The sequence below is a fragment of the Panthera uncia genome, chromosome B1, assembly GCF_023721935.1.
Source record: "Panthera uncia isolate 11264 chromosome B1, Puncia_PCG_1.0, whole genome shotgun sequence".
Lineage (NCBI taxonomy): Eukaryota > Metazoa > Chordata > Mammalia > Carnivora > Felidae > Panthera > Panthera uncia.
In genome coordinates this window covers 13,120,221-13,141,321 of record NC_064811.1, presented here as the reverse complement: position 1 = coordinate 13,141,321, position 21,101 = coordinate 13,120,221, and the positions used below count along the sequence as shown (strand labels likewise).

At 44.9% G+C, this 21,101-nt stretch overlaps 2 protein-coding genes across 2 annotated transcripts in view; one reads left to right on the top strand and one right to left on the bottom strand.

The window, feature by feature from the left end:
* The window catches only part of FAM184B (family with sequence similarity 184 member B), a 154,045-nt gene extending 146,420 nt beyond the window's left edge, over positions 1–7,625 (top strand). Inside the window, exons 15-18 of the mRNA XM_049630365.1 lie at positions 1,653–1,770; positions 3,355–3,459; positions 4,472–4,671; positions 6,440–7,625. Of these exons, the coding sequence (XP_049486322.1) occupies positions 1,653–1,770; positions 3,355–3,459; positions 4,472–4,671; positions 6,440–6,533 (517 nt within the window). The 3' untranslated portion in view covers positions 6,534–7,625. The remainder of the gene's footprint in view (positions 1–1,652; positions 1,771–3,354; positions 3,460–4,471; positions 4,672–6,439) is intronic.
* Positions 7,626–12,629: 5,004 nt separating this feature from the next.
* MED28 (mediator complex subunit 28) lies at positions 12,630–20,301 on the bottom strand. The gene is made up of 4 exons (XM_049630373.1): positions 20,115–20,301; positions 15,739–15,805; positions 14,954–15,066; positions 12,630–13,701 (listed from the first exon to the last, which is right to left on the bottom strand). Exons 1-4 carry the CDS (start codon positions 20,262–20,264, stop codon positions 13,504–13,506), a joined length of 528 nt encoding a protein of 175 aa, XP_049486330.1. The 5' UTR covers positions 20,265–20,301; the 3' UTR covers positions 12,630–13,503.
* Positions 20,302–21,101: the final 800 nt, after the last annotated feature.

The following is a 21,101-nucleotide window of genomic DNA, read 5'->3' as shown; positions in this document are numbered from 1 at the left end:
GCACTGGGAATCTGTGAGGAATGAACACTGCCTTATGGGCTTGGTTTGACCCCTCACCCTGGGAAGAAATCAGCGGGATCAAGTCTACTTTTTAATGAACATTTGCCCCATTCTAACATGCATCACCTCACTGAATCTTCATAGTCTCCTTCATGGACAGATAAAGAAACCGAGGGGGTCTTGTGCCTGTATGCATACATCTTTATTATTCAACAGATGTTTATTAAGAGCCTACTGTGTGCCTGGAGTTACAGCCAGAACTAAACAAAGACCATGCTCTCGTAGAGCTCAAAAACTCAATGGGAATTCAGACAAGAAATAAACATGAATATTTTTCATATCAGGTATTGAAAGTGCTAAAAGAAAAACAGGATCAGTGTCTAGGGAGTGGCAAGGGTGGGCAAGGAAGGCCTGTCTAAGGAGGTGACATTTAAGCACAAGGAGGCGAGGGAATGAGAGAGCCGTTTGGAGGAGGAACATTCCAAGTGGACACAACAGCAAGTACAATGGCCCTGGGGCCTGCTTCACATGACTGAACAGCCAGGAATAAGTGAGAGGGTGAGTGGCAGGAATTGAGATTGGTGGGCTAGCTGGGAGGGATGAAGGAGACCCGCACTAAACAGGAAGGAGTTTGGATGTGTTCAGGGTGCACTGGAAGCCATTGCAAGGCTTTGAGCAGGAATGACATGGTCAGATTTACCTTTCAATAAGGTCACTCTGGCTGCTGAGAGAAGAGACTAGGGGGTCAGGGTTAGCAGCACGGAGGTGGAAGATGACAGGTAAAACCACCTGCCCAAGGTCAAGCCGCACTAAGTGAATCTGTTACCTGTCTGTGCTCTTAAAAACATGTTCTCCACTGTCTCCAGTGCAAAGCAAACCATCCAGAATCCAGAGTGAAAGGTTTTATCAGCTACCATCTAATGGGCACTTACCACAGGCCAGGCGCCCATTATCTCGCTGAATGCTCACAACCACCCAGTTTCGTGCCCCTTTTAAAGCATAGGTAACTGATGATCACAGGGAAAGGCTACGCAAGGTCACATAGCCTTTTCCTAAAGGCAGAGTAGGGATTAGATCCCAAGTTATCTCACCCGGAAGTCCCGGCCCTCTTATCACTACAGTCAGTAGGTCACCTGCAGCCCTCACCCCATCCCCCACCGTGCGCAGATTTACTTCTCTCTGGCTTCGTGCTGAAAGGGCTGGGGGAACTAGCTGCCCGCAGCTCTGAGGGAGAACCAGCTCATCCCGTTCTCCGTTTCGGCCAGCAGATGGCGCCAGAGCCACGTCGGCATCAGCCCAGACTTCGGGCGGCCGCAGTGGGGGACATTTTTCTGCCGAGGCCTCTCTGCCCAGGCATCCCTGGTTCTTGAAGCTTCACTGAGGGCAGTGTGTGCATCAGCCACAGGCCTTTGGTTCCTTGGCCCCGCAGCCTTGGGGTAACTGGCAGACGTCAGACTTGGAGTTGGGGTCCTGAGCTCTGCAGCCAACTCACTGGCTGGTCGCAGGCAGGGTCCCTCGGCCTCCATTTCCCCTTTTGTGGACGGAGATATTAGCTGGCCAGGCTAAGCTCACAGCAGCGTCCCCACCCCATGCACCTGCTTGTTGTTGGGCAACGGCAGCAAGGAGACTAACTGCATGCCTGTTCCAAACAGACTGAAGGATTCCGGAGAGAAACCAGGGAAGGGGGCGTCCAGGCCAGAGGACGTTCAGCTCATAGGCCGCCTGCAGACCCGCCTGAAGGAGAGAGAGGAGATCATCAAGCAACTCATGGTGAGGCCGTCAGGGCCACCAGGGGGTCTGCAGGGTTCCTTCCGGAGGGCCATCCACTTTGTTCTTGCCATTGCTCTGCCTACCTAGCAATTTTAATCCTGATAACCCTAAAACCACCTTCAGAAGATCCTTGATTACTTTTGTATATTATCTGAAACAATATATACTCACTAAAAAAATTAATACAAAAAAATAGAGCCCCCCGCCCCCCCAAGCACTCAAGTCCTACAGCATCTGCCCATGGTTGATTGGTTCAGTTTTTTCATCTATGGAATTTGGGAAAATCCAGAATGGCTTGCCTTCTGTTGGAATTTTAGTAGACTCAATCAAGCCAGTTATTGTTTGTTGATCTTCCTTTTGTAAAAATGACTACCTGTTTTCCAGTTCGCAAAGCCGCCCCGGGGCCCCTTAGGAAGAAGTTTTCTCCCTCGGGGTCTGTAGCCCACAGCCACCAAGGCCTGAGGCCATTTCTTTGGAATACCCCTCCCTCCACCTGCCCCTGAGCTTTCACGCAGTCCACCTCCCTCACATCCCCGTCTCCTGATACTCCATCCATTGCTTTGGGCTCTAACCCGGCGGCCCCGTGCTCCCTGGTCTGGTGGCAGGTTGCTTGTAGCACCCCAGCTGAACCGGCGGGCGCTGCTCCTCCTGGCTTACGTCCAGCTCTGCAGACGGTGGCTCTCGACTGGCACCTGTCAGTGCAGCCCACGGTGGGAGGGCTAGTCGGCCACCTGAGAAGTCCAGCCACCTTCCCCACCCGTCTCTGCCTCCACCGCTTTAGTCCAAGCCCCTCTCACACGCGCAGTGAACCACTGGACTCCCCACTCACTCCAGCCTTGCCCGCACGCTGACCTCACATCAACCAGGGCAGTCTTGGGGAAGCGTGTCAGATGAGAGCTCGGCTCCATTCTGCACCGCTCACGCCTCCCGTCCTTCCCCGAGTGAAATCCGGGATCTTCGGCAGCCTGCCAGCCTCACGTCCTCCCACAAACACACACCCGTCTCCTCTCTCACTCCCATCCCTGCCCCTGCCACGCAGTTCCATGTCAGGACGCTGATGAGACAGTCAGGAAAACTTCACCACTAACTGAAAATTAAATGATACTAAGGAATAGCTTGTTTGCTAGGTGTGACAAGAGAATTGTGGTATTTTTTTTTTAAAGAGTCTTTATCTCTTAGAGATAGATGTGGATGTTTTTAAAGATGAAATTATACAATGATTAGAATCTGCTTTAAAAATAATACAGCAGGAGAGAGAAAAGTGGACAGTGACACGCATAAACAAGGTTGGTGACATAGTGATTGTACCAGCTTTTAGTCTTCAGATGCCCAGAGTACCTGTTTCTCTAACTGCCCAAGACGTTTCAAATAAGCTCGCCGTTCCCTATACAGAAGCTGGGGACTCAGGCCACAGGACTAAAGGTGCTTCCTCAAAGCTTCAGTGGATGGCAGCTGGATCCCCACACATCCTCCCCCTTCCCCTGGGCTTTCCCTCACGGTGTTCTGCCCTCACTCGACCATCTTCCATCAGGTCAAACCCAGTGGTGTGGTCAGGCTCATTTGGACTCAGTTGTGTTTTTCCAGGAGGAGAGAAGATTTCACTGTGCAGCCTTCCCCAGCGCCATGTCCCATCGGAACCGGTCTTTCTCTTTCAACCCTCACCCAGGATATTTGACCCCCTCCATGAAGGTAAATTGGTTCTGCCGATTTCAGGCATAAGTGCTGCTGGTTTCATTTTCCTGAAGGTAATTACAGCTTACTTATCGGCGTGCTGGCATACAATCAGAGGAATGTTCACTGAAAATAAGACTCATGGGGAACGGTCCAAATTATTAACAAACAGTATTTATATCTGGCGAGGCAGATTACGTGTACTTTTAATTTCTTACGGGTTTTTGTATTCTCCGAGTTTCCTATAAACATGTCACTGTTAATAATGGTTATATCTGGATGATGAGAGAAACAAACAAGAATCTCTCACTTTTTAAAAAATGTTTGAGAGAGAGTGGGAGCGAGTGCAGGAGTAGGGGAGAGGCAGAGAGAGAGACAGAATACCAAGTAGGCTCTGTGCTGCTGTGCGGTTAGCAGGAGCCTGACACGGGGCGCGACCTCACGAACCAGGAGTTCATGACCTGTCAAGAGTTGGATGCTCAACCAACTGAGCCACCCAGGAGCCCCAGGAATCTCCCACTTCCTTTTTTTCCTTATATATTTTTGGAATTTGTTATAATGAGAATATTCACATCCAAATCTCTCATCTGCTGTAACAAAATCCTAAAAGTGCTTAAAATGTTTAGTAGTTCAAAGGACAATAACCCTACCCTAAGCTGAACAGATGTGAGCTCATTTATGATTTTTATGTATGCCTCTCAGTGAAACAATGTTGTTTCACTGCAGAAATATTAATGCATTTGAAGACAATGGACCCAGCTCCTGTTGGGGGTCTTATATGGCCTTCTAATGTCTAAAAAAAAAATTTGAATTACCAAACACACGTCCCCAGAGGTTTTGGGCAAGAGATTGTGAACCTGTGTTTCATAAAACAAAGACTGGAGGAAGAAATGCTTTAAAAATAACATGTAGGTATATAAATAAAATTACTGCCTCTTCTACCATATAGTTTTGGTTGGGTGGGCCTTTTTTATTTACAATAATGACTCTTTAGGGTGGAACTAACTGGCCTTTCTTTTACTACAAACAGAAAAAGAAGCTGGAGGAAGTGCCCAGCCGAGTGGTCAGCGTGCCAAACCTGGCCTCCTACGCAAAGAACTTTCTGAGTGGTGATCTGAGCTCCAGGATCAACGCCCCTCCAATAATGAAGTCACCCAGCTTGGACCCAAGCCCTGGCTGTGGCCAGCCTTACAAACCCACCCAGGCTCTAGATGTGAAAACTGCCACAAGGTGGGGTGGGGGAGTTGTGATTCCAGTTTTCCACAGATAGGGGGGGAATTCAGATTCCTTTCTGGCACCTCTTCAATACCCAGACTTTGGGCAGGTAAAAAGGACAGGGAGACAAGCCCCTCCCTGCCTTGGACAAATTACAATCCAGCCAAATGGGAAGGTGGTGTAAGAGGAAGGAAGTAGGTCATTCTTTAGACAAGTACTATTCTTGGTACCAAGTTCCAGAAAGTCTTTTTTTTTCCTCTCATGGATGATTAGATCACTTAGCTAGCCGTGTCACTGTGGGTAACACAGAAGATGGACTCTAATCGCCTGGCCCTGAGGTCTGGATTCAAATTCTGGTCTCTTGTTCTTACCTAGGTGACTTTGGGCAGGTTACTTGACCTCTCTAGGTCTCCATTTCCTCACCTCTAAAACAAAGATAATACAGCACCTGCCTCACCAGACTGTGAGACTGACGGAATTAATCCACAGGACGCAGTTAGCACAGAACCTGGTACAGAAGCATTCAGTCGATTTCCACTATTACTGCCACTGCTATTATTATTAAGGTTATTTCTCAAGATTTATTGTATCATCTTGAGAGTTTAAGGCCTCTTAATCTGGGTTGGTAGCTCATGCATGATCAATCATCTCAGATACTACCTTATTTTTCCAGAAACCCTTGCAACATGTTTCTCTTTCACAATCATTTCCCCGTTTATTAATTCTCCCTCCTATCCAGTCTTCTTTTCAGAGGCAGAACTTGACATTCTGTGCTTTGAATTTTGCATTTCAGAAATGGCTCCTTCTAAAATGTTCTTTTTCCAGGGATGCCTGGGCGGCTCAGGTGGTTAAGCATCTGACTCTTGATTTTGACTCAGGTCATGATCTCACAGTCGTGGGATTGGGCTCCAAGCTGTCATCTTGGGATTTTCTCTCTCTCTCTCTCTCTCTCTCTCTCTGTCTGCCCCCCGCCCCCCACCCCCACTCGCACTTGTCCTTTCTCAAAATATAATAAAAATAAAGTGTTCTTTTTTCAAAGGCCCTGCATACCTGCGGCTATTGGGACAAATGGGAGGCACAGACCTTTATAAATGTTGAGTGGCAAGGACCTCCTGTCAGTCAATGAAGGAGGCCAGCCCTTTTGTTTCAAAGCTGCAGAAACTGAGGCCTGGAGCCCTAAGCACACCCCTGTATTAACGGCTAGAGCCAGCTCCTGACTCTGGCTGTGGGTTCATCTCAGTATCATACACCTGTGAATAAGCTAGGTCCCCAGTTTTATATGAAGCTTCACAAATGCAGACAGAGACCAGTCAGCAGGTATACATCATACTTTCTTGCTTACTGTTTCCTCTTTTCAATTTATTAGGCTAATGTCACAGTCTTATTGAGGTGCGAACACATTAGATAACTTCTGAAGAAGCCAGACATTATAAGGCTGTGTTGATTAACTGTTTCATTCCTTACCTTTTTTATGAGGTTTAGTGTTCAATTTGTGCCTGAAATATAAGTTTATACAATATGCTCATTAGTCTTAAGTAAAACAGTGGAGAACCTCATTTTCGAAACATTCCAACAGTTTGGAAATAAGGAATTAGACGTTCCCCTCCCACCCCATCTTTCACACCTTGTTTCTAGCCATGAGTGTTAGCCAGTTATACTCACGGTCTTTCAAAGAGTAAAGCAACAGCTTTACTCCCTGAAAGATAGTGGGGTATTAAGTTGTTTACTGAATAATTTTCAAAGCCATCTAAAACAATCTTTTTGTTTGTTGGTTTGTTTTTAGGACACAAGATGGTGAAACAGCCCAACCCAAAGAAGTCCAGCAGAAACAGGGCTCTGCCCACCAGGAATGGTTTACCAAGTATTTCTCTTTCTAAACTGAGTCTCAGGATTCCATCACAAAGAGGACACCTGAAACACATGTAAAGCATCTGACTGAAGGAATGAACTAAAAAACCAAATTAACTTGCTTGTGATACGATTTATATATAATAGCCAAAACAAATTTTGGCATTAACATTTCATACTGTTTCATTGTGAAACCAGTGCTTAAACAAAATTCTTGACATTAAGGTAAAAAACAAAACAACATAAACCAAATGAAAATGTTATCAAATGCACCCACAGAAAATATTAATGTTACTGATGACCCTCACATTGTATTTCTAGTGTCCATAAGATTTCACTCCACTTTGTGGAATGTCAGGCTTTGTGATTTCCATGATCTACTTTAAAAGTGGTTTCACTTGTCCTTAGAATGCTAGTCACCTCCACTTGAAAAGTATTTCTGTGTAAATGACAGAATTCCAAAATGCACATTCAACCTCACTAGGAAGAAGAATAAAAGTTCGAAATACTCATGAAAACCAATTACAAACACAAAACAAGGCAAAACTAGGAGTGGATGACAGCAGCCCTTGGCACACTTCGACTGAGTGCTCTGACTTCCTAAGTCCAGGACCTGAAGTAGATGAGAGAGGGGATAACACCTACCTCAAAAGGGGCTTTTGGAGAAGTAAGCAAAATAGGATAGGTATGACACCAATCACGAACTGGAATGAATCACTGCCAGAATTTTTCTGTGAATAACCGAGCCTCACTCTGTCATATGACTGTAGTTTCAACTTGGTCACTTATGAAAGTTTCTAGAGTATTCTTTGAAGTCAAAGATCTACTGAGCCCATAGTCTTTGGGCCTGGGCCCTTTGCCTCATGGTGCATTGCTTCCCCATCACATGGATGCTCAGTACTGTAAGGGAATCGGGACTGGCCATTCATGGTGCTGACCCATGTCAGTCCACACTGAATAGTCTGGCCTTCTGATGGAGCAGTGTGATTTGACAAGACTCAATACAATTTGGGCAAAATATGTTCTCAATCCTTTGGTGCTGGCCCCACACGTGGCCATAAACGTTTATTCTATGCACTGTCAAATCTTTGCTCTTTGAATAAAACTTTAAACTGGGCAATTAAAAATGGCTGTGACTTGTATTGTTTTCCCAAAGAAAGGTGAAAGTAGATGAAGACAGTTTGGAAATAAGAAATTCACATTAATCTCAATCAGGTCAACTTTAAATGAAAAGTAGCTGCTTACATAATTTTGGGAGAAATGCAATTACAACTCAAATTACAACTGACAATTTAAAGGTAAAATCACTATCTTTTTTAATGTTTTTAAGGTTTATTTGTTTTGAGAGAGTGAGCACACGTGAGAGGGTAAGAGGCAGACAGAGAGGGGAGAGAATCCCAAGCAGGCTCTGACACACTGTCTCCAGGGCTCAATCCCACCAACTGTGAGTCATGACCTGAACCAAAATCAAGAGTCGGACACAAAACCAACTGAGCCACCCAGAGGCCCCTAAAGGTAAAATTCCTATCTAATCAAAACACGTGGCCCCGATAATTTCTTAAATGAAAATACTTGTTACCATACATGTAACATGCCATGTTATTTCTCAGTATCAATTTTTTTTAGTGATCTTGTTTCCTGCTTAGGGTGAGCACTGTAGGATTATGCTTGCGTTTTGTGTTTTAAGAACTAAACTAGTTTTGTGTTTTAAAAACTAAACTACGTACAGATAGTTGTACTGTTTATTGAAACATTCTTCCAACACTGCAACTACTGATGACTAGCAACGTAGGCTGCACTTTAACTCAGCATGACACCTGCTGCAGGGACAGAATTTTACTGAGACTCTACATCTGTTTGATTTCTTTCTTGTTGCAGGTGACTGAAAGATTCTGTTAAATTTCTAGATTCCACACTGCAATAATTGTATCTGTTAACTAAATCTGACAATGCTTCTATCATTTATCTCCTTAGGACACATTCCTTGGGTATCTAAGTAAAGCATCAAAGGATACATGCTTAAGCTTTTTGATATAGCAGAATTATCATCCAGAAAGTTTCTCTCAAGGTTCCACCTTCACCACAGTGAATAAAATCCTCTCTGTACCCTAGATAATACTGACAAAGAAACTCAATTTGATAGATAAAACATTCTTCTGGTTTTTGTGTATATAATCAGATTCCATCAATCTCTCAAGAGTGAGTGGTCCAGACATGACAGTGATGGCTTGGGGAAAACAGTGCAGATGAAGAGAAATGAACTGATTCAGGATTGAGTCAGGAGGGAGAAACAGCAAGATTTGGTGATAAATCTTGTTAGGCTCTTTTAGGACAGAAGGAGGGGCTAACATACGGCTGGAGCAAAACTGGAAAGGAAGATTGCTGTAAAGTGTTTCTTAATTAGGGTAGAAAAGACTGAACTCACTCAAGAAATGGCTGCATATTGTGTACCTGAACCCTTTAGCTGCTCTAGCATTAATGTAACATCCAACACAGTAGTTGTGAGTGAGGCTACTTGGTCTATATTCTCTCCAGGATCCATCTGGATTCTGCAAGGGCGACGTTAGGAAATTAAATGGAGCTGTGGTAAGGAGCTGTCCCTGCATTCTTCAGATTTCTTACGGTAGCACTAATCTCCACCATCACCCCTGGGGATGCAATACTATTTTTGATCTACTCCCTCCTGCTAGTTCCTCAGCTGTCTCCCCTCACCCTACAGGTGATAATCAAAGATGACCCAGGCACTCAGAGTGGCTGTTGACTGTTAAGTCCTGTTAGTCATTATCCCTCCATGGGGAGTCAAGACAGTGAGGTGCTAACCAGCCAACTCCACTGTTCTTGTACACAGTATGCCCCCTTACCTTCCAATGTTTGGTCCTTGTACTGACAATGTTCCCTTCCACTGGGACGTCTCCCTGTGGCACCACTGGTGGAATCTTCAGCAATTGGGCCACTGGCAACTACACTGCCATGGGTCTTCCTTGCCAATTGGGACAGTGCATGAGCCAGTCCCCAGGCCCCATCCTACTGCCTGCTCTCAGACCACGTCCACTAACAGCCATGTCAGTCAGGTCCTCCAGGAGCTATCTCCCAAGACACAATTAGAATTAGAAGACATTTATTGGGGATTTCAATGGCCCTCAGCCAAGGACCACCAGAAACACATCTGCAGGGAACAAGTTGGGTTTATTACTTGTTGCAATAGGGAGAATGCTCATTGCGGAGATGGTAGGGCTTCTCAGAAAGAGGGTGTTAGAACCTATTTCAGAATTCTGGCTTTGGTGAGTAATTTCAGACAGCCTAAGGATGCAAGGGTGCACTCTAGTTTGGATGCTGTAAACAAGTCGGGGCAATTCTATGACTGGGTGCCTGAAAGAAAATTTTATTTGTTCGGAGCACAGACTAGAGTGAAGATAAAGCTGAAAATAGTTAAAAAAAAAAAAAAAAAAAAAAGCAGTTACTCCCTTCAGTCAGAAGAATGTTTGGTGGGTTAACACTGTGACCTTATTTTTTCTCTGAGCCTAGACAAAATAATGAGGTGCTTTTGTTTTGTCCTACTTTATCATGGTCTTGGAGCAACTCTGAGTTGGTATTCTGAGATTGTTCATGTCCAACAGGAGAATACCATGGCCTAGTTGGATAAGTGTCCATAACACAGATCAGTATCTGGATGTCAGGGACAGGTTTTTCTTCCCCTTCTCAAGAAAAACCACCTGCAACATAAAGGGAAGAGGAAGCCTAAGGCAAGAAGAGCCTTCAGACTATGGTGCAGGTTGACACCAGTGAAAGGGAGGCCAAGGAAGATTTGAGCAAAGAAGCTCAGACAATAAGACAGCACCAAGAAGTCTTGGCCAGGCCAGTTGGAGCTCCAGAGCAAAGACTGCCCATGAGGAGTCCCATGTTGAGCAGGAATGACCTGGCTTCAGTACCCCACCTGTGTCTGATCACAGCCAGGGAGAGCACGGCCTCCAGGGAACCCTGCAGCAGATGCCCAGAGGTGGAGCTTTGGTAACTGTACTCCCCACAACGACTCTCTTGAAGGGAGAGCAGTATTCCTCCAAGGCCTCCAGAAGCCCAGGACCAAAGGCTCAGAAATGCCAACACTGAGAAGCTGGGTAGAAAAGGAAAGAGAAGGGAAGACGTATCAAAGAGAATGAATTCAAGTAAAGAAGATGAAGTGGCCAGTAACCATCATGAGCACAGTGATGGTGGTATGGAAGGGGCAGGCTGGAAAAGGAGGAAGAGAAGGAGAGATGCTGGAGACTGTGAACAAGGGGCAGGGAGATAGGGCATCAGCTCAGGTACCAAAGGAATGTTGAAGATGGGAGATGAAGACCCCGTGAGCCGCAGGGAATGATCCAGGAGATGGGGGATGCGGAAAATGGACACCGCCCAAGGATTAAGCCCTAGAGAAGGTGACTGGTCTGGGGCCCAGAACCCTGGTGGAAAGGCTGGTCCTACACAGGGTAGGCACTTCAGGAGATGGAACAGGAAGGAAAAAAAGGAGACCCTGAAGATGTGGGTAGGTTTGTCCTTCTGGGACTGGAAAAGTAAGGGAAATCCTAGCTGATGGTTTCTTCTCACTAAAGACAGCAACTCAAGAGCGTTTTCGATGTTAATCACCAAGAAATTAAAATGATATTCATAGCTAAGATTGAAAAGTTGTATTGACAGAAAACTCTGAATTCATAATAAAGAAATGGCAATAACTGGTTCTTGAATGAATTCAAAATATTTTCACTAAGCACCAAAAAGAATAGTTCCCAATATTTTCACTAAGAACCTCTTTATTACTCAAAGACTGCCTAAAACTTAAGCAGTTTATTTAGGTTTTTAATCAAGAAATCAAAGCTGTTGGGATGCCTGGGTGGCTCAGTCGGTTAAGCGTCTGATTTTGGCTCGGGTCATGATCTCACATTTCGTGTCAGGCTCTGTACTGACAGCTCAGAACCTGGAGCTTGCTTCAGATTCTGTGTCTCCCTCTCTCTCTGCCCCTCCCCCACTCATGCTCTGTCTCTCCCTCTCTCTCTCAAAAATAAACATTAAAAAAAAAAATTAAAAAGGGGCACCTGGGTGGCTCAGTCGGTTAGGTGGCCGACTTCGGCTCAGGTCATGATCTCATGGTTCATGGGTTCAAGCCCCGTGTCGGGCTCTGTGCTGACAGCTCAGAGCCTGGAGCCTGCTTCGAAATCTGTGACTCCCCCTCTCTCTGTGTCCCTTTCCCAGCTCATGCTCTGTCTCTGTCTCTTAAAAAATAAATAAACGTTAAAAAAAAATTTTTTTTTTTTAATTAAAAAAAACAAAAAAGAAATCTAAAGCTGCCAATCAGAGCTTCGAATTGGCATGAAGTGACCAGGTTAACAACCCTGAGGTCATATATTGTGAGTAAAACCTTTTTTTAAAAGCTCTGTTTAACCTATACTGAGGGGATTTGTTAGCCTCAGGCTGTGTACCCCACACATGGGCACACAAACAAAAATGAGTAAAAAGTATTACGCATAAAAAATAAATAATAAGTGGTCCCTGTACATTCAGTGAGGAACAATGCCTACTTCTAATGAGAGGCACTGAGACAGATGCAAATCACTAACCTCCACAAGGAGAACCATGCAAGGTTGGTAGAGAGAGAGGTAGTCCTGTGTCTTGCGGGGTGAGGCAGAAAGCATGCAGTGGCTTCAGGGACCAGATGGCATCAGACCAAACAACCATGAATGGATGGGTATCAGTGTTATATAGGGAGGGCCTTCAAGGCTGAAGGAAATAAAACACTTCAGGACACTGAGTCACAGAAGTATTGCCTGTTCGGAAGACAATAGAGCATCTGTTTTGGGTAAAGAGATGTAATCTGATTAGATTGTAAACAACGAGAAAGGAAAATCTCATCCAAGGAGCACCACACACAATGCTGGTCTGTATTTCTCAATGGCAGCTCAACAGAGAATCTCATTGGCCCATGTAACCAACAAGAGGGTAAAATGTCTTCCCAAATGCTGAGATCCCATCATCTTCGAGGATGGTGAGTCGCTGAGAGTCACCTGCAGCCCATTCTCCACCCCAAGACCCCAGTCCCTTGGAATCAATGTCACTCATTAGCAAGATCCTTCCTTAATGAGAAATTCTGCTACAAAAAAAAACAGAAACAAAAACAACACAAGCAAACAAAACTGAAAGTGAAAAGAGATAACCAACCATAGCAAGCTTTAACCTCTCATACTGCACGTATACCTCAACTGTTGTGCTGAGCACAAGGTCTACCCCCTTACTTAAAATGGATGCATCACTGCAGAACCTAACAATTTACCATATCACTGCTCTTGCTACACACCCCCACCCCAAAAGTGAAAAAAACACCACACAAAATATAAACTTACCCCAAATAAAAGTCAACATCAACTTAAGGATCCTATGTATTAATACTACACTAACTTAGGATATGATAGTCCTTTCAACCTATTTACAAAATACCCTCATTTTGAGAGCTCTGGAAGCCTTATGGACATTGCTGCATTAGATTCCTCTTCTTGAGGTAATTCAAAGTCTTAAAATATGCAAATTTACCTATTTTACTATATTACCATTGAGGGGTAATTGTTATAAAAGGTCTACAACCAAAATCCTCATCCTCTGATTCTCAGATCAAATCATACAAACTTTTCCCTTCATATTATATAAGCTAATCTAAAATTGGAAACACAAAAAGACTTAGTCATAAAAAAAAATACAAAGAAACATAAAAAGGAATCTGTAAGTGGCATCATATTAACAGCCTAAACTTTGCTAAAGACAAAAATTTACTTGATCTACCAAAACCGTTTTATAAAGTACTCAAGAAAAGATGTTTATCAAACTAGGGGAACGTTTTAGGTGAGACCATCAAACAAAAATCATCTCATTCTTTGGCAAAGAGTTCTTCCAAAATGTCACGTCCACAAGAAGTGATGTTTGTCAAAACTGTGCCCAGGCTGACTCACACCAGATCCCCTTCAGGCCCGCTTTGACTCAGCTTTGCTTCATGGGTGCAGGGATGTTAGCAGACGCCTGCTCGAGGTAGGCCAAGGAGCCCTGAGGGATTTCGGCTGGCTTTTTGTGCTGCGCGTTGATGTCCTCCAGCACCTGCTGCCAATGCCTCAGTTTTGTCAAGTGCTTCTGGACCAGAGCATCCTTCCGCTGCAATTCATTCCTTAGTTCTGAGACATCCTACAAACAAAGACGATTAAGTCAGGGCAAACTCATGAAAAATGAAAATAGTTCCTGATTAGGTAAGAACACTAAGAAGTAAACTCAAAGAGAATCAATTCAACCTTTGTACATCCAACACTCTGCTTGGCTCCTCTATCCGAATAATACACAGCAACTTCTCTAATGGAAGATGCTGCGTAACGCTGGGAGCTTTTACTTTTCATTTTCTTTTAATAAGTAATACAGAATGTTCCAGTATTCCAAAGTACCAAAGGGCAGGCAAAGAAAATCAGGCTCTTTCCCAACCTGATCCCCAGGCACCCAGTATTTCTGTCCAAAGGTCACTGCTGAGAATCTGAAACATATGTTAACAACCGTTTAAAAGAGTCCACACCACTACTCTATCAGTTTGGGCTGAAGTGTTAAAATCTCATCTTCAAGAGCTTTTTAAATGAATACCAGCATCGTAATTCTTTATGAAGGTCTGGCATTGAACACACCTATGTTCTTAGTCAAGTACTCAAATCAGGAAATGCTCTGACAGAATACATTATAAGAGTATCATCTTATCATTCACATTCTCATCAGCTGATATCAATTAATAAAAAGAAGGTTTTCATTTAATTCAGCAGCTTGTGGGAGTAGTTACTTCAAACAGTACCAAAAAACAATCATGTCAATTTAGTGTTTCTCATCAGGGGCATGACCAGTCTCTTGGGCAAGACAATTCTCTCTTCCACACTGCATGGGGCAGGCTTTGGCCCAACACACTAAATGCCAATGAAGCTTCCCAGTCATCATGGCAACTCCAACACATTTCCAAATGCCCCAGTTTCAAACAACTGAGATAAATGAAACCCTGAGTCTCAAGGAACCTGGGACAGAACATTTAAGTTTTGATTCCTTGAACAAAACTTGAGCCCTTCCTGTGTGTAAGGCAGCCGGGGATACACACAAATCACAGTTTCTGTCCAAAATGAACTTATCATCTATATTAATGACTTTTCAACCTTTTTCAAGCAGCAGAACCTTTTCTTTAAGAGAAGTCGTCCAGCAAACGAAACTCTGTTTGAAGCCCAGCCTTCCACCTCCACCCCTGGCTCCACTACTTGCCCAACTTGTAGTGAACACTGACATCTAGCAACATGTGTATTCAATCTGTAAAGCCTACTATAACTCATGGGAAAAGGGTGTATCTCATTTAAAGCACAGATGGAATCCTGACCATATGTGCTCTTCCTGAAAGTTGAAGAGAAAGTTGAGTTCATACCTCTTTGATAACTTGCTCTGGTTTCTGGACAGATAACTGCAATCTTTTTTGTAGGAAAAAACATTCCGTTTGTCTTGCAATATCCAGAAATTTCTGGATACACTGATCAACACCTTATAAAAAAAGACCAAAATATTAAGAAAAACACTAGACACATATATCGTCCTCATAAATGAACAGTCAAAAATATCAAAACAGCACCTTCCCAAAGATGTAATCTGGAATTTTAATTCTGACAACAGAAATACTGACTCCCAACCCCCATGTGTTAACCAACATTAAATAGCAGATAATTTGCGTTTATATAAGGTTAATGAGACCTCAGCACAACACAAAAGTTCTTCTGAGGAAAGACAATCCTGACATCCAGCAATTAGAATCACGACTTCCAGTTAAAATGTAACATGTAAAATATAGTACAAAACAATCAGAAACAGTGGTTGCTTCTTGGGACAGAACTTGGGCAAAGTCAGGGAAACACAAGAGACTTTTCTCTGTAACACCTTCAAAAAATAATCAAAACTTATTTTTTTAAAAACACAGCACACATTGTTGGTTATTACTGTCCTATACAATATGGACAGCACATTATAACTAGCTCATTATGAGTGTGACATGTCAGTTGATAAACCGAACAAAGAACCAGCAGTATATAGAAATGACTGCATAAATCTCATTCCCTGGAAAAGTTCTCTAAGGATACAAACAAAACTGTAAAGTGTAAAATAAGCAATCAGGAATCTTGCTGAAGGCAAGAACGTGGTCTACAAAGAGTGAATTCTTACCAGTTCTAATTTCCTCCTGATCTGTGCCATTGACATAGTCCTGACTCACAAGAGAAGCAAAGCAAGCCTGTGTGATTCAAACATATAAGAGAAAATGTCATTCACATGTCAAAAATATTACTTCAGAGTAACAACTTCTCTTGAAGTTATTCAATGAGTTGACACAGTCTGGGTTTACACATTAGCTGACAAGACATCCTGCTAATGAAATAACTTGGTAAACTAAGTCCATGAGACACATGGAGGGAGAGCCTCCAAATGAGGCAGCTGGTATTTGCAAGCATCGCGACCTTGCCTCTCTCCTGCCACTCGCCCCTTTCACCAGGATCCCATTCCATACCAGAGCCTGGGCCCCTGGTCCAACTCCACTTAAAGCCCCTCCCTCTGATGCTTACATGAATTGTACCATCACCCTATTAGGGCTCAGATAAATCATTACCTCCTCAGAGAGGCCATCTCTCTCTACTCTTTTGAAATGGCTGGCTCTATCCTCATGGCCAGCTTTATTGTTTTTCACAGTTAACGGACATCATTCCATTCTTCTAGTCCATTATCAGTTGTCCCCTGCCAGCAGGTGGGAATTCTGCATATCTTGTTCTCATACTCCTAGAGCAGGAATACTGCTCGGCACTAAGTGGGTGCTCACTAAATACACGTTAATGACAGACGGGACAACCTAAGAGCTTGCTATCACATGGGTAAACAAGTCCGAGAGAATTTCTCTCAAGGGGCACTGATCTAGAGGAATACATGATTCAGCCAAGCACTTCTGTGCACAGGAAACCGTCAGGAAATGCATAAAGAGGTCTATCACAGGGCAGTGGGATCAGAAACAGAATGGGAGAGCTGGTGGGGAGCAGTGGTCAGAAAGGAAGCCTCAGGGCGTCTGGGTGGCTCAGTCAGTTAAGCGTCTGACTCCTGATTTCTGCACATGTCATGATCTCGCAGTTTTAGAGATGGAGCCCCGTGGGCAGCTCTGTGCCAGCAGCAGAGAGTCTGTTTGAGATTCTGTCTCCCTCTCTCTCTCTCCCTCCCCCTGCTTGTGCCTTCTTTCTCAAAATACATAAACGGAAGGAAGGAAGGAAGGAAGGAAGGAAGGAAGGAAGGAAGGAAAAAAGGAAGGAAGGAAGGAGGGAAGGAAAGAAGAAAGGAAGGAAAGAAGGAAACCTCAGGAAAGCACAGCCCCACCAGCAGTGAGCAAAGTACACTGGTGTGAGGCAGGCATATCTGGGCCCAGATTTAGGCCATCACCCACATGTGAGGGCCCTTCGGGAAGCAACAAATTCTGCTGCCAGAAGTTTCCCCTATTTGATTTATAGAGAAAAATCACAGGACTCCTCCTGGGAAATCCCTGTAACACCTCAAGAAATCCGAAAAACAAATTGCCCATTCTGTGTATTACATGGAAAGATGACGCCTGTTGGATTTGGGATATGCCTAGGGCACATCTGCTCTGTGAAACCTGTGGGTACTGGAAAACATCCCACCCAGGAGGCCAACCAGGCAAACCAATCAACAATGGTGGAGCTGCTCCCTCACAACCAGCAGGGCCACCAGGCATAGTGAAATTTGATCTCAGGAATTTTCACTCCCTCTTCCCTCTTTAAAAAAAAAAAAAGGAAGAAGAAATCAGGGGCCCCTGGATGGCTCAGTTGGTTAAACATCAGACTTGGGCTCAGGTCACGATCTCATGGTTCGTGAGTTTGAGCCCCGACATGGGGTCTCTACTGTCAGCATGGAGCCTGATTCAGATCCTCTGTCCCCCTCTCTCTCCCCTGCTCTCATGCTCTCAAAAATAAACAAACATTAAAAAAAATTTAAAAATTATACATACAGGTCTTCACAGACAGGTGAGCAGTTGTATGGAGAAATGTGTGGTAGTCTATAAAAAGAATATGCTTGGGGCGCCTAGGTGGCTCAGTCGGTTGAGTGTCCGACTTCAGCTCAGGTCGTGGTCTCAGAGTTCATGGGTTTGAGCCCTGCGTCTGGCTCTGTGCTGACAGCTCAGAGTCTGGAGTTTCCTTTGGATTCTGTGTCTCCCTCTCTCTCTGCCCCTCCTCCTCTCACACTGTGTGTCTGTCTCTCTCTCAAAAATAAACATTAAAAAAATTTAAAAAATAATTAAAAAAAAAAAAGAATATGCTTCTTAGAAGTATGCGTAGGGAGGCACCTGGGTGGCTGAGCCAGTTGAGTGTCTGTCCAACTCTTGGTTTCAGCTCAGGTCATGATCTCAGGGTTTGCGGGTTTGAGCCCTGCATCAAGCTCTGCACTGACAGCACAGAGCCTGCTTAGGATTCTCTCTCCTTCTTTCACTGCCCCTCCCCCATGTGCATGCATGCTCTCTTTCTCTCTCAAAACAAATAAAAAAAAAAAAAACTTTAGAAGTATGCGTAGGATGGACAGTAGGGAGGCCCAAGTAATAGTCCTCATTTGCACAAGCCAAGGGGTTGGCTTTGGGCAAGTAATTTCTCCTCTGAGCCTCAGTTTCTCCATTCATAAAAGGAGAGGATGGTCTCCAAGACTTCCTCCCACAAGAATGCATGATCTCAACAAACTCATTACATTGAAGAGCATTTACTGAGCAACTAGAATGAGAAAACTAGAGACCTAAAGGGAGAGCCCCCAAATAGAAACGAAAAGTGGGCAAGCAGGTGCCATGAACCACTGCAGGTTACAAAACAGAGGCCCACACAGACCACAGTGAAATGAAAAGGAAATGAAAATGTGGCCTTTGAGCAAAGTCCTGAGAAGACCAGATGGGTGATCATGCAGCAGCAGAGAGCCAGCCCAGGTCGCACCACTCACTCCCTGTCACCTGGCTTTGTCTGAACGCCCTTTTGGGTTTCACATTCCCTGGGAAGTGCCTTTGGCAGCCACACCCATGTGTGCTCTCAGAGTACCCCGGGTTTTCTTCTACCAGAGCACTGATCCCCCAACACAGCAACTGCCTGCCACTCATCTGTTTCTTCCACCCGGCGGCTGTCTTGAGTTCCTTGATGGCAAGGACTGTTTTCTCTGTATTCTAAGCACCAAAGACAGGGCCACAACAGGCTCCTTCACTGTTTGACAAATATCCATCAAAGCTATTGCTACCTGCTGCCATTGTATCAGCACTGATGGGAGAATGAAGGACAGATCCATTGGGGAAGTGATGCAGGACTTGGGAGAAGGCAGCTGGAAACCCAAAGGGAAAACAAACAGCACATGCAGAAGGAGTCTTATGTGCCTAGAAGGAAGAAAAAGTTGGAATGCAGCAGAAAGCTGAACATGCAGAGCTGGGAAGACCACAGTAACCTTTTGGCTTTAACTCAAGAGTGACAGCATTAGGACACTGGGTGGTTGGCTCTGGCCAAGACATCTACAGGGCCAGTCTTTCAACAAGCTCTCATGACTGACAGCCACCTCACCTCAACGCTAAATGCTGCTCTAAAGCTTACCAAACCCCTTCCTTTCTGGCTTGGTACCACTGCAAAAGCATCTCATTCTCCTCCCAGATAGATTTGGATATCCTTCAAATCAGTTCGTTATCTCCAAACTTTTCAATGTACGCTCCCCAGTAAAAACATTTTTGCCCATGCAGCCCCAGTAACACAGTCATTTACAAACCATATTCATGTTCTACTCTGCTATTACACATAGTATAAAACTCACACGACTAGGATTTAAAATGTGGAAAAGGGGCCTGCACTTATAAGTTCTTTGATTTCCGCACAATAATGGCTCATCTTTCACTTTAGGGACCACTGGAAACCATCTTATTTTTAAGCACTAACTTATTTTTACCTCTCCTTTGTCTACTACCAACTTCTAGAGCAGAACTCGGTTTGGGTCATCCCTGCCTCCCTCGCTCCCTAACCCCCAGCTTTCCTTCTCCCCCTCCCCCCTCTCCTGGTACCAACTTCCGCACAGCAACTTTTACGTAAGTCCATTTCATCTCCAAGAGTCCATTACTTCAGGGCCGTTGAAGGGTGCAGCCCAGCGGAAAGGAACAGGACGTAGCAGTGTGTCATTACCCTTCATAGATCCACCAGTACCCTACACGCAGGGATGCGGGGAAGAGCGCTCAGGGATGGGGCCAAGAAAGAGTAAAACGGGAACCACCGACTGGGAACCTAGAAGGGTCCAAGGCTGGGGGTGGGCAAACTTGAAGTCCACGTGCTTCCAGAAACAAAGTCTAGGTCTCCGCCAGCAGACCTGCGCACACTTCCGGCCACCACTCAAAGTGGAGATTAAAGCAAGTAACTTACGTTCTCTGAGCCTCTTCCCCGATCTGGAAGACTGTCGCGAGCATCACTGAAATGGGCAAACTGCCCAGGTGCAGCTTAGGTTTCAGGTAAGAAAGGAGGCTGGGAACGGACGCCGCAGTCTCATCTTACCTCAAAAGAGGACTCCAACTCGTCCACCAACGTACTGTTAGAAGTTCTCGGAGGGCCTGGCGCTGCCTGAAGAAGCGAAGCCTGGCCCCTGGAGTCTCCGGGATGTCCAGGCGGCTGTCCGGAGAACATACCTCCCAGCGGCGCCGCCATTTCTGAAAGGGCGGGCAGGAGGCCCACTGCGCCTGCGCAGGAGCTGGCGCCCGCGGGTCACGGGGCACGCACGGTCACGTGACACCGCAGGCCGCCGCGGGCTTCCGTCGAGCTCCAGGGAAAGCGTAGGTTTGGTGGCATCTCCCTTTTCTTCTCGGCCAGTAGGCAGCCAGATTTTTAGTGACCTTAACTGAAAGCTTTGACCGGATTTGACTCAGTTGTGGCAGTGGAGAATTCAGTGACTACGGTGGAGCGAGCCCTTCTCCAGGAGTCAGGATACTCCTGTGCAAATCCCGCCTTTGCCCTTAAGATTTGGAAGGACTTTGGCCATAGCTTCTGTCTACGGGCTCAGGTTACCCGTTGGTAAGAAGGAGGGAGGCGCCCCTTTATTCCACAGTTACCGAGCGTTTACTGTGTACCTATGACTAATCTAGTCAGTGTGGGCAGGGCGGGAACAAACTGGCAAAGTTACGCCTACATTTTCTGTGCAGAGAGACCGGTAACAAAAACATTAACATTGTTCAGGCTCCCTGTGTGCCTGGTATTGTTCACCTTAGATATGTATAGTTAATTAAAGCCACTATGCTAATGTCTTTCAGTAACTTGCTTTTTAACACTTATTTATCTTTTCAGAAGCTAAGTGTTTGTCCCATTATATTTAATTTCACAGTTTTCCAGCACATTTATTCTTGGTCCTAGACTCTGTTTACTCTGGGATTTTAACAGTCACCCCAAGTCTCTGTTCTCGTGGAGTTCACTACTGTTTTTGTGGGAGAGAGAGACACATATATAGCAATATCATGTAGAGATAAGTGTTTTAAAAAAATGAAACCCGGT

Excerpts from the sequence above, each read along its gene's own strand:
- MED28 (XM_049630373.1), bottom strand. The coding sequence starts at position 20,264 with ATGGCGGCGCCGCTGGGAGGTATGTTCTCCGGACAGCCGCCTGGACAT. Across the intron at positions 15,806-20,114 it reads AGTTGGAGTCCTCTTTTGAG|GCTTGCTTTGCTTCTCTTGT; the intron begins GTAAGATGAGAC and ends TGAATCACACAG. Across the intron at positions 13,702-14,953 it reads CAGAGCAAGTTATCAAAGAG|GATGTCTCAGAACTAAGGAA; the intron begins GTATGAACTCAA and ends CTTTGTTTGTAG.